The 12,025-nt window shown below is 42.8% G+C and overlaps 2 protein-coding genes across 5 annotated transcripts in view; both read right to left on the bottom strand.

The window, feature by feature from the left end:
* Window positions 1–3,348: 3,348 nt before the first annotated feature.
* On the bottom strand, window positions 3,349–9,621 carry osmr (oncostatin M receptor). Its single transcript, XM_030105042.1, has 17 exons — window positions 9,533–9,621; window positions 9,290–9,441; window positions 8,826–8,979; window positions 8,431–8,703; window positions 8,220–8,343; window positions 7,948–8,096; window positions 7,484–7,617; window positions 7,265–7,403; window positions 6,871–6,953; window positions 6,597–6,801; window positions 6,241–6,426; window positions 6,039–6,140; window positions 4,987–5,163; window positions 4,751–4,897; window positions 4,555–4,636; window positions 4,397–4,469; window positions 3,349–4,163 (listed from the first exon to the last, which is right to left on the bottom strand). Exons 1-17 carry the CDS (start codon window positions 9,618–9,620, stop codon window positions 3,786–3,788), a joined length of 2,646 nt encoding a protein of 881 aa, XP_029960902.1. The 5' UTR covers window position 9,621; the 3' UTR covers window positions 3,349–3,785.
* A 198-nt stretch (window positions 9,622–9,819) lies between these two features.
* LOC115398459 (rho guanine nucleotide exchange factor 28-like) overlaps window positions 9,820–12,025 on the bottom strand; it is a 34,975-nt gene continuing 32,769 nt past the window's right edge. For 3 of the 4 annotated variants that reach the window (XM_030105218.1, XM_030105215.1, XM_030105217.1), the window contains 4 exons: window positions 11,825–11,989; window positions 11,373–11,624; window positions 10,925–11,288; window positions 9,820–10,823 (listed from right to left, as the gene is read on the bottom strand). In XM_030105218.1, the coding sequence (XP_029961078.1) occupies window positions 10,633–10,823; window positions 10,925–11,288; window positions 11,373–11,624; window positions 11,825–11,989 (972 nt within the window). In that variant the 3' untranslated portion in view covers window positions 9,820–10,632. The remainder of the gene's footprint in view (window positions 10,824–10,924; window positions 11,289–11,372; window positions 11,625–11,824; window positions 11,990–12,025) is intronic. The other variant, XM_030105216.1, reaches the window with a different exon arrangement.

The raw sequence follows: 12,025 nt of genomic DNA, 5'->3' as shown, positions 1-12,025 counted from the left end.
CTTTACAGACAGACTTCTGACTTTATTTTATCACGTCTGAACTTTGGATCATCTGACAGAATCGACGCTGTCTTTACATCTTACCGAGTCACGTGATGTTTTTATTGAGACTGACTGTTTCTGTTTTCAGAAAGCACAGTAAAGTGAGGGTCAGAGGGCATCAGAGGGTGTCAGTGTGAGGAGGCGGAGCCTGCCAGCAGGTCACTGTGGGTCCTGACCGACGGTGTGGATGTGAGACAGACTTTGCTCCCCTGAAGAGAATCCAAAGATCAGAGGATGTCTGCCTCAGTTGTACCGACCGCTGGTGACTTCTGTTGGCTCAAAGCTGCGCCGTGATGTGAAACACTACTGTCTGAGCAGGTCAGGCTGCGCCGCTCTCCTCCTGTGAATGGTTTACTACTGACGGACGGGCCGGCCCAGGCCGCGGCTCCCTCCACTGACCGGCCTGCAAAGACTAAACTAATGGGATTTCTGGTACATGTACAGGTACAGGTGTTTTTAATGTAGCTATCCTTTTTTTAAGAAAACCTTTTTCACTTCGTTTTCAGTATTTTTAAAGTATGAGTACGACTTAAATAAGCTGAATTGCAAATACATCAAAAAGTACCATGTTTGTGTGATTTATTCCAAACACAGAAACTTCTCTATGTTGATGTATTACACACTAAAATGTCTACTTTTTTTTTGTGTCATTGTTTTAGTTGTCGCTTATAAGGCACAGCAACAAAAACAACACAGTATCTCGTGTTTATTTTCAAACTGGAGTAATTGTTACGATTAACATCAACAATGCTTGACAGTTTTAAGGTTTACACATTAACAGTATAGCAATAAACTGTCAAATAAATGAACTTTTCAACACAGTTAAATTTTTTTTCAATAATTTGTCACCATATGCCTGAATTTTATTCAGGTTATTCATCATTTATGTAAAAGAACAATGAACAATCCTCCTTACATAGAAAACCATGGAATGTGGAAATTCAGATGTTTTTTTTTTTCAATTTGAAATAGTGTATTTGTTTTTCTCAGGATGTGACGTGTAGCTTAATAATGAACTGTGACTATTGTTTTCAGCGATGTCCTGATGTAAACATGAATAAATGATCAATGTGTGAGTCCTGATTTAGTGAAGCAACATTTGTTTGTTCTTCCTCTTCCTTTCATATCTTGCTTTTTGTTTATGAAATGCGTAAAGGTTCGGCCGTCAGTGCATTCTCTGTGCCACCAGCGCAGGAATGCACCAGGAGCCACTTGGATCGCAGCACAGTTCTCACACAGAACCAGTTTTGCAACTTAAAGTAAGTCAGGCGGTTGGATGACAGGAAATGTGATTGTAGTGTAGAACGCTGAGCTTATCTGATCAGACATGCTTCACCTGTTGGGTAAGTGGAAACTGAGGCGGTAGATAAAAAAAATAATTTTAGATGTCAGGTTCAGTCTTATCTGGGGTGAAATGAGGTGTATTTGTAGCACAGACCAGAAAGGTGGATGTTTTTTACAGTGACTGGTTGAACAGATGCAGAAATTAGGATTTGAAGTCTTCCCTTGTTCAAATTAAAATGTGAAAAATTACTGTTATGATTTTCTGAGAGAAAAAAGTACAATTGTCTTTAAAAAATGCTATAACTAATATTCCCTTGTACAAGTTACTGAATCAATTAACATGTAAATTTGCATCTGAAATGCTTGGCAGAAGATTTCTTTCTATTTTTTTAAAAATTAAATTTTATCCATGGAGCGTGTTTGAAAGGGTTTTGCAAGGCTAATAACTGCTATTTCATTGGAATCGCTTCTTCTTCAGAAGAGCTGGAGGTACGTCACTGTTACAAACAAAACCAAGTAGGTACTTGGAATAGGAAGTTGTGCTTCACTCTGGTTCACTAACCGAATGTCCTGATCATTTGCATGAACGGGAGCTGCAGCATCGTGTGGGTTGACTGTCAGACGATGCAGCACACACAATATTTTGGCCTGTTTGATTATTCAGTTAAAATTCAATTTATTTTATCTATATATATGCAGCATATAATATATTCATGTTATCAGTTTTAAGTCCGAACTTATCTATTGCTGTTAACTTTGTGATAAACTACAGAACAAACACTGTGTGAACTCAGGGAGGGTGATGATGCCCCTGATTGACCTGTGACCTCTGACCCAGTAAGAGCAGCACTTGAATGCACTAAAATGCTGGCCACTCACATTTTTAAGTGGCTTCCTATTTCTGGAGTTCCTGCTCCTCTTAGAAATCTGACATTTTGAAACTTTTTCACAATAAAACATTTTGAATAAAACATTAAATGTTGCAGGATCTCTTATGAGACAGATCCACCAGTTCTACAGTGATTCTCATCAGCTTGTCTTGTGCATTTCAATCATACATATACCCTCTTTCTCATATAGGATGTTTATATTTATAAATTTAAACTGTTGGGAAAAGATTCACACCTTTCTGACAAGCATCTGACTGCTTTACGCTGCGTTCAGCCACCTTATTGGTGCAAATAGCCACATCCTGTTGATAACATCTCAGCTCCTCCAGGGTGAGCAGAGTTACAGCCAGTTCCTCTTTTGTCATTTACACTTTCACATATAAGCAGATCCCAAAAAAAGAATTGTGATGACAGCATGTCGAATGTTTCATTTATTCTTTACAGGTTGAAAAATTATTGTCTGCGTTAAGGGAAGGAATAACTAAATTTAAAGTAAATTTAAATAACTTTTTATGATTACAAAAACATTTTATGGACACTCGTAATAAAAGTGCACTCATCAAACATAATCCAGAAGAAACGTAAAACCCAATAGAATAGCAGAATCCATCGATGGTCTATGAACGCCATACCGGCTCACACTGGGACTGAAATCCAGGTTTGATTTCCATCTCATCCTCTCCATGTGTTGAAGTGTCCGTAAACCTGAAATTGCTCCAAATGCAGGTTGAATGCATTTCAGCGCTTCCTATGACTAAAAATGTAAAGTGGTTTGAGGTTGTTAAAGCAGTGGAAGAGTCTGAGTGAAATCCATGTACTGTATTTTATTGAGTATATGGACGAAAAAACTGAAGAAAATCTGAATTTCATTGATTCTCCACAGCATACATGAAATATCTGAAATACTGCTGTCAGGTGACCAAAAACATTAATCAAATTAATTACAGGATTTGTAATTAATGCAATTAATCCCATTTCCATCTCATATCTGCTTTAGGTTCCCCAAATAAAAAAAAAATCAAATTCTTGGACATGACATAATTGAAGTGCATGACTCAATAAATGAGCACACTGAGAGGAGAAGATTTGAAATCCACATTTTTATTGATGATGACTGAAACCTAAATCAGGGCTTCTTGTCCAAAATACATTCTAAGCCCAATCAAGGCAACTCAAATTACACTTCCAGTATGTTTCATTAATGAGATTTAAAAGCAGAAAAAAGTCAAACACATCCCAGCAAACCAATCCGGCCCGGTGTATTATTCAAAACGCAGTACAAATGTAGATAAAAACATTCTGAGATAAAATAAGGCTGAGGCCCAAATAGGCACTTAGGCAAACTGTAAACTCAAAATGAACACTAAAGCTAACTCAATACAGCAATTTATGATCAACACAAGTATAACATGCCTCTAAATGAGGCAACTCGCAATACAATTTACATTGAAATGCCACTGAAGTGTGCTGTAATTGATCTAATTAATGGGTAAAAGTGAGAGCCCTAATCTGGGCCTCAGCAGCACATTTGGTGGTATTTACAGACCTTTACTTCAACACATTGTACACTCACAGTGTGTCGTAGGAGATATAGCCATAGATGCAGTCAGGCGACTCAGGCAAACAATCAGAGGTTTGGAAGCTGGATTTGATTTCTTTGAATATGTCTTGTTGTGGCTCTGAGCAGTTCTCCTCCTGGGTTGTTAGGTAGCTCTTGTTAGTGATAGATAACATCTGGGTGAAGGCAGGTCTGTCCCAGAGCCGACTGTCTGACTGCGGACTGTAGCCTTCCTGGACCAGCACGAGCGGCGGTGACAAGGATGTGAGACGAGACGGGGAACCGTCAGAGCAGAGCCTCTTTATGAGTCCAGGGCTGGAGCTGGTCACAATCTCAATGTCACAGCTGACGCAGTCCTCCACCGCCTGGGAGCGCAGTCTCTGCTCAGTCTGTACAAACATCACCATCATTTTCAGCAGAAACATCATTGTCAGGGTCAGTAAACGTCACACCCTACTGTTTAAATATGTGATCCTACTGTGGATGTAGTCTTGTTCAGGCATTTCGAATTTGTATTTGGAATTATTTTGGGGGAAAAAAATCTAAAAAAACAAGTGTCTCTGATGCAGCATTTCAGTTGCTTCATCTGCAGCCTGACCTGATCTCAGCGGTTCCTTCATACCTCGAGCAGGAAACTGTCGAACTCGGGTGTTTTGATATTCATTCCAGGGGGATAGGCAAACAGCTCTTTCAGTCTGGAGGGAGAGAGGGATGAGTCTTCAGCCACACCTCTTTCGGAGTCAGATTTTAGGATGAAGGTTTGAAAATGGCGTCGCTCACATTTTCCATCTGGACCACAGGAGAAGGATGCAGCCCAGCAGAATGAAGATGGCAGTCAGAGCCTTGACCAAGGAAGGATGGTCTGGGGGAGCCATCAGTTTACAGTAAAATTAAAGGCTTTTTACTGAAATTAGCATGTATTTTTGAGTCAAGATTTGAAGATAAAAAAAAAAATAGCTAAGAGAAAAAAACTCACAGTTGATTGGTGTCCTGGTCCTAAAGTTGGTTGCGACTCCACTCCCGACTTTACTGAGCGCGCTCACGGAGAAAGAGTATTCCTGGTCCTGCTGCAGACCCTGAATGGTCACAGACTTATTCCGGGGGTCTGATACATTGAACCGATCTGGGTGTAAACGCAGATCATGATCTCAGACTGGTGTTACACTGAAATTGTTTTAAATGGATGAAGAAATGTGTTTTCCCTTCACATACTGGCAGCTTGACCCGTCAGCACATCTAGTCCTGCATCCTGCACAGATATCCAGGTCACCAGATATCCAGTGATGAACGCTCGCTCAGCCGGGTCGTCTTCATCGAAAAGCCACTCCAGAGTGACAGATGAGTAAGTCTTCTGAACAGGCTGAACCAGACGCGGGATCTGTTCAGGTACTGAATGAAAGAGGCATAAAGGGATTCTCTCCAGCACCCCGCCACCATCAACAGGAATAAAAGAATGGATGGATGGATGAACATATATGTCTGTAACTCACTTTAAATCCCAGTATTGTTTTGTTGTACTGTGAGTAAAACAGTTTTTCTGATTAATTTTGTCCAATATCTATCGGCTTGGTTTATCATCATATGTCAAAGATATAAATCCAGTTATATCAAATAACTGGCCCACCTAGAAAGTGCTGATGAGTAATTTTAATTGCAATTAAGTTTTTTTTATGCCCTGGATCTTGGACAATCTGTCGCCTCTTTCTGCAATGGTAAACAGGAAAGGGTGATGGGATGACTCTGTGTTTAGATTCTTTGATAAGGACATCCTGTTTTGAAACTTCAGCACCTTCACCTTCGCAAAAGATAAATTTAGAAACGTGTTTGCAGAACCCAAACTTCTAGTTCATCATCTTTTCTCCAAAGCCACAATGTGAGACTGTGGAAATGACGTACTGTGTGCACTTATGAAAAAAATAACTAAGGTTTCCTATAAGACCACGTAACGGAGAAATATTTACAATTTCAGTCAGTTTGGAGTCGGTCACTCTTTTCATGTCAGCTTTCATGGAGTCATGGGAGCACGAGTCTATTCCAGCAGACACCCAGTGAAATGCAACCTATTATAAAACAAGCCGATTACAACCACTTAAAAGTTCCCAAATAACCAAACATGAACATTTGGATTATAGAGAGAAAACACACACAGACATGGAGAGGAAATACAAACCCTTCATGGGAAAAAAAAAAAAAAAGCAGATTTGTCACCTCACAGTGACGAGGTTGTGAGTTCAGATAGCGGCCAGGTCGAGAAGAAAACTCACTGAGTTCCTGCGAGTATCCAGTCTGCGTCTCCAGTAGTTTATCTCCATTGTTGTTGCAACCATAGACATTAAATGTGTACCTGCGACCTGCTTCAAAATTTTCTATTAAAAAACAAGGAAAAGTTTGAATAAAAAAAAATTTACTTAAAAAACACATTGAAACCTTCACAGCTGTCACTGAAGCTATTCAACAGCAGCTCACCGGCAGGCAGGAAGAGTGTGTTGTTCTCTTTGGGTACCTTCATCCAGCCCAGAGTACAGGGATTCGCGCCTCCCAGAATGCACCACTCCACAGTATAACCACAGCTGACTGAGGTTTTCTCACTCCAGGACAGACAGAAGGCGCCAGCCGTGCCGCCACTCAGCCGCTTCTGAACAGGGGGGGTTTCTGAGCAGAGACACGGGTTTCAGCTGGGTTTACATCCAAACATATCAGAGTGACGGTTGAAGCGGGTCAGACCGTCTCTGAGTGCGTTATCAAGAGCGGTACTGAATTCAAAGCAAAAAAAAATAAATTGAAAAAAAGCAAAAAAACCATCAAGCCCATAGCATTTTCACCTGCAGGGTCTTTTGGCGGGACAATGATGTGGGCAGGAATGGAGGAGGCGGTGTGAAGAACAGCCTCAACACTGATCTCACTCTTTCCTAAACCAACAGAGATCTCAGCCTGCGTCTGCTCTCCGTCCACTGTCAGAGTCTTCCACATTTGGTCTTCCTGTGACCACCGAACCCTGTACCTCTGGATCGCTGCGCCAGCAATATGCTGGGAAACAAAAGGGAAGGTTTGAAGACTTTGAGACTTCAGCACTAAAAGAGAACTGAAAAAACGTACCTGTTTCCACAAGACAGTGACCCGACGGCTGTTTGGGTCAGACAGCTGGATTCTCCTCCACACGTCCAGGATCACCAGTGGATCTAAAGAAGATTATTTGCTCAAGGTTTCTGAACGGAGGAGCTTAGAGCCAGCAGTAGCGTTGTGTAAATCAGTGACATGTATGAAAGGATGGCCTTGAGTCAGAGCTTCAGTATTGTGAAGCTTGAAGTCTTCTTAACGGCCGTGGGACTGTTACTCCACTGCTTCCTTGTATGGAGACGTCACATTTTCTAATTAAACAAATTGACTCTTTTCTCATTTTAAACTTTTGTCTCTTACACTGTAAACTTTCTGATTTGTTCGTGCACACCCTGTCCATCCCATCCTGTTCATACTCATGCCCTCTGCTTACCAGTGGTGAATTGTCTGGGTTCTGTCCAGTGTCCCCAGAGGCTGCCGGAGACAGAGCAGCATATCTTGATAGCGTACGTAGTGTTGGGAAGCAGATGTTTCAGCCTGGCTTTGCAGAAACCTCTCACACGTTCACAGCTCTGTTATCACATAAATGCAATGATAGAAAAATAAAGCATGCAGCATAACTTTAATTTCAGGAAAACCGCATTGATCTCACCTCTGTTATGTTTTGCTGAGGTGTGGAAACCTGGCAGATGAAGTTATTTTGAGTTAAGTTCCCCTGAATGCTCCAGGATATGTTGGCATCTGTCGCCCCTTGGGTAATGTTGTCCCACTCCACGACAGGACGGACTTACAGCAAGAATCAGAGCAAACATTAATCACATTTCATGATCATCTGAAGAGAAACTGAGGGGACAGGACTAATTGTTTCATTCTTTAGGTCTTAAAAAACAAACTGAGGGAATTTTACAATTTATAAAGAAAGATATTTATGAAATAATCAGAAATGTGTTAATTAAGATTGTTAAAACCAACAGAAAAGAAGAGATCAACACTGTTTGACCTGTTGACCTGCACTGTGGTGTAACAACTCTTCGCGTTACTCGGTAATCTTGAAGAAGCTCTAAGTTTCAAAAAGGTGAATGACCCATGAGATCAGTACCATTCAAGACCTCTGACCTCTTTCGGAGATGTTGAAGCTGTAGCTTTCCATTTCCTCTCCCAGCTCGTTTTTCACCTCCACACTGATGTTATAAACCTGCAGCTGAGGCACGACTGGGAACACGCAGCGTGACGGGTCGCAGTGGAATGGAGCGCGATCTGTGTTCCTGTGCGTTCAGTAGAAAATTTAGAAATAATGAAAGATCCATTATGCATCCAAATGGAATGTTTCTAATTTTGGGACAGATCTGTAGTTTGATTACTGTAGTCAAGGTGAGTGTGCTGCTTACTGAATGCGCAGGGTGTGCGTTGGTTTTTTACGTCCGTCTTCTTTTGTGACTGAACCCCATGTGCAGTTGACTTTGATGAAATCTGTCGTTTCACAGCTGATATTTTGGGGCTTCTGAGGAGGAACTACAAATAGACACATAATGCTGCACAAGTGTGAAAAGTCTTCATGAAAATTTACAACAAAAAAATCAAAATATGATTCACACTCACAACCGACATAGTTGAAGACATGCTTGTTCTTTTGATTTGTTACGCTGCAAGTGAGTAACAGCCTGTTGATGGATCCTTCTGGGACAGGCACGGTGTTTACAGCAATGGCCTTGACTTTGTCTCCAACACTAATGAGACTGTACTGCTTGTTTCTGAAAGCCATGCCTGTGATTTCTTCTCCTTTGGGGGGAACACAGCAGAACGTAGCACTGCTGCCCTCACTCAGTACCTTATGATAAGGAAATATCTTGACTTTGTTGTTGGCGATCTCTCCTGCAAGGCAGACGCTGGACTTATAATGCTGACTGATGCACATCGATCCAGCTTTGCAAACAACGACGATAAAAATTCTATTTAAAGTGTTTGTGGTCGCTCAAAACATAATGGAAACTCACCATAGCTGGTTTTCCAGTCACTCCACGGACTGTGTGCAGACACATTACAGATGTTTCTTATTCTGACTGAGTGATCGACACACTCCAGAGGCAGCTCAGAGGTCCAGGTCCATGTGTACTCTCCTGACTCTCTGGATGACATGCTTACATTTGTCTAAATCAGTAAAACAGGACACAGTGTACACAAATGTGGTATTTGATTAGATCAGAGATGATCAACTTTGATCATTTCAGGAGGAATTACAGCTATGGATTAAACAAAAATGCAACGGTATTTACAATTTGAATTAGTTTCAAATGTGGCTCAAGTGGCTTTCCTCTCATTACATGTGAAACCAATTTGTTAAGTTTCCTGAATTGGTTGCACATGTTCAGATGACAAAAGTGGAATTCTAAATATCTTATGACGTTATTGTAAATATATACTGTCTTTGGGATCAATAATAAAACCCCTCAGTACTCACACTGTGAACAATGTTGTGCTTTTCAGTGCGACTGATCTGGATCTCAAACACGTCACTCTGGGATCCACAGTGGTTCAGCAGCCAGCTGACCATCAGGCGTTGCTTGTTGCTGACAGCCTTTAGACTGATGGTTGGTTTAAAGGGTTGAGAATCTGGCAAATGTTACAAGACGGGTAAACCTAAATGACACACAGAGAGGCTGCTTCAATCTGACCCGAGAAAATTAAGATAAATCTACCTTACCATTGGTAATGCAGCATTCACTTGGATCCATATGGAGTATCAGGTAGAGCCACGTCAGTTTAATGAAAGTTAATCTAAAAGCAGACATCCTGCCAGGGGACGACCGGAGGATAACTCCAGTGCCCACAAACTGAGAGGTGAGAAGCAGCGCGTCTCGAATCGACCGTCAGAGGATTGCGTCACGCTAGATAAGAACTGATGAGGTGTGAAAACATCTCACTGATGTCAGGTTTTGCACAACGACAGCACACAGGTTTACCACAACAGTTTTATACTCAATATGCGTATTATGGAACATCACAGTCATACAACTATAGAGGTGACACGAATTAAACTGCATACTGACAGTGCATGAAGCCATTTATAAGCAATAAATTATCAGAAAAGGCCATGAGGAAAAAAAAAATATAACCCACTCTTTACAGAAATCAGTTACAGTATCATATAGCAAGATTTTTGGCACTTAAGTGAGAACAATAAAGAAAGCAATAAAAGATCTTCCAACATCCTGCATAGGTAGCCTTTGCATAAGACTAAACATGTATTCAACATTTATACAATACTGTCAGTATGTCTCAATGTTTAGAACAATCCCTTATAAATATGTTCACAGATCGTGTTGAGAAATGCCGGCACTCTGTATGTGCACAGTTTGCTGCAGGGCTTCATCGGCCACTCATGTAATTCCGTTTTCTGTTTAAGTGCTCCTGGGAAAATTAGATGAGTCCTGATTTCGTGGTACTTCAGGTCAAAGTGTTTGTAACACAAAGAGGTACCTCAGCCATCAAAGAAGTGCAACAGTTACTTAAAAACGAGTCAATGCACATTATTCCAAATGAAAAGAAAAACTGATTTACAGTTTAGGTTTTCTTTAAATATACAAAAAGGCACAATGGTTTGATCATACACGAGGAGAATACTAAAAGAGCGCAACAAATGCTGAGGAGGGTAAAGTCCATCAATTCATAATCTCATTGTAACAATCTCCATCTTTCACTGCGGGGGTGTAGAAAATGACTTTGAATCCATCAGGCGTCGATGGATTAAATGAACACATAAACAAACACAAGACAAGCGACCGCTTCGTTATCTCCGGATCCTCAGAGGTAAACAATGTTCTCCTCGCCGCCATCCTCGCCGTTCTGACCTTCCAGAGAGAGGTAGGCCTGCGGGGGGAGGAGGGGGGTGAGGGAGGGAGACGTTGAGTAGTCTTCTTCATAAAGTTCATGACCCGTGACCTCTGACCTCCAGGGACCAGGCGATTGTCTGTGCAGCGCTGGGCTTAAGTCTGCTGAGGAGAGCAAGAAGAGAAATGTCAAGAGGAAGATCGGATTACAGTTTTGGGAAGAGTTCTAGTCTGTATATCCAACAGAAACTTGTTGTTGTTCTTACTGTTGTTGGTCTTCTGTGGCTCTGCGGGGACCCTGCCGCCGATCGGGGGGCCGGGGTCATGCTGGGGCTGCGAGCAGCCGCGGCTGTGAGCGTGGTTTGGGTACGACAGAGCGTCCAGAGGCTGCTTGCTGTGCGCCTGGCTCAGCAGCGTGTTGAGGCTGTTGTAGAGGCTGGCGCTCAGGCCGAGGTCGGCGCCGTAGCTGGAGCCGTGCAGACCGCCGTCATGGTTCTTCCTGGGCACGGACAGCAGGTGCTGGTTCTGGTTGTTGCTGGTGGCTTGGTGGAGGGAGGCCAGCAGGGCCGCCTCGTTCTCGTACACCGAGCAGTTGCCGTCCAGGCTGCCTGAGCGGCTGTGAGTCGACGCCTATAGAGTTTGAAAATAACGCAAGGGTTTATTTCAGCAGACTCTATTTTCAGGCTGTCTCTCACTACCGCCGCTCTGCTTCACCTTGTATCCGTCCATGGGGATGGTGACGGGCAGGCTGCTCTGGCGGCTGTGCCTCCAGCTCTGCAGCAGCCTCTGCTGGGCCTCGATCTTCTCCTTCTCCCGCTCCACGCTCCTCTGGCCCTCCCGCAGCCTGTCCAGGTTCTGCTGGTACTCCAGCAGCTGGGCCTCCAGCTCCTCCCGCTGGCAGCGCAGCCGGGCGGCCTCCAGGAGGCACTGCTGCTCCCGCTGCTCCAGCACGCTCTCCTGTTCACTCTGCGCACACACACACACACACACACACACACACACACACACACACACACACACACACACACACACACCAGATAAAATACATCATAATCAAATGTATCGAGTGATACAACAACAGTCCCAATGTGAAAACAGAAAGAGACGATAGAGATTCATGTTTCAGTCACATGAACGGATTCCCGGAGCGTCAGCACGAGGCTCACCTGCTGCCTCTCTCGGGCCACGCACTCTTTGTCCCACCGCTGCTGCTGCTGTTTCAGCTTCACGTGGAGCTTCTGCACCTCATCCACTTCTTCTCTTTTCCGCTCCATCCCCTTTTTTTCAGTTTCTTCCTTCTTCTTTTCAGCAGTCCTCTGCTTCTCTTGCTCCTGTATAACAAGAAATCCCCAGAAACTTTCTGTTAA

The sequence above is a fragment of the Salarias fasciatus genome, chromosome 12 (genome assembly GCF_902148845.1).
Source record: "Salarias fasciatus chromosome 12, fSalaFa1.1, whole genome shotgun sequence".
In the NCBI taxonomy this organism is placed as follows: domain Eukaryota; kingdom Metazoa; phylum Chordata; class Actinopteri; order Blenniiformes; family Blenniidae; genus Salarias; species Salarias fasciatus.
The sequence above is the reverse complement of the archived record's forward strand: the minus strand, read 5'-3'. Positions and strand labels throughout refer to the sequence as shown.

What these genes read in the sequence shown, in the direction of transcription:
- osmr (XM_030105042.1), bottom strand. Translation starts at nt 9,620, where the DNA reads ATGTCTGCTTTTAGATTAACTTTCATTAAACTGACGTGGCTCTACCTG. An exon ending in CACACTCTTCCTGCCTGCCG is followed by an intron (nt 6,141 to 6,240) that starts GTGAGCTGCTGT and finishes GTTTTTTAATAG; the next exon opens with AAAATTTTGAAGCAGGTCGC. An exon ending in GACCAGGACACCAATCAACT is followed by an intron (nt 4,637 to 4,750) that starts GTGAGTTTTTTT and finishes TGGCTCCCCCAG; the next exon opens with ACCATCCTTCCTTGGTCAAG.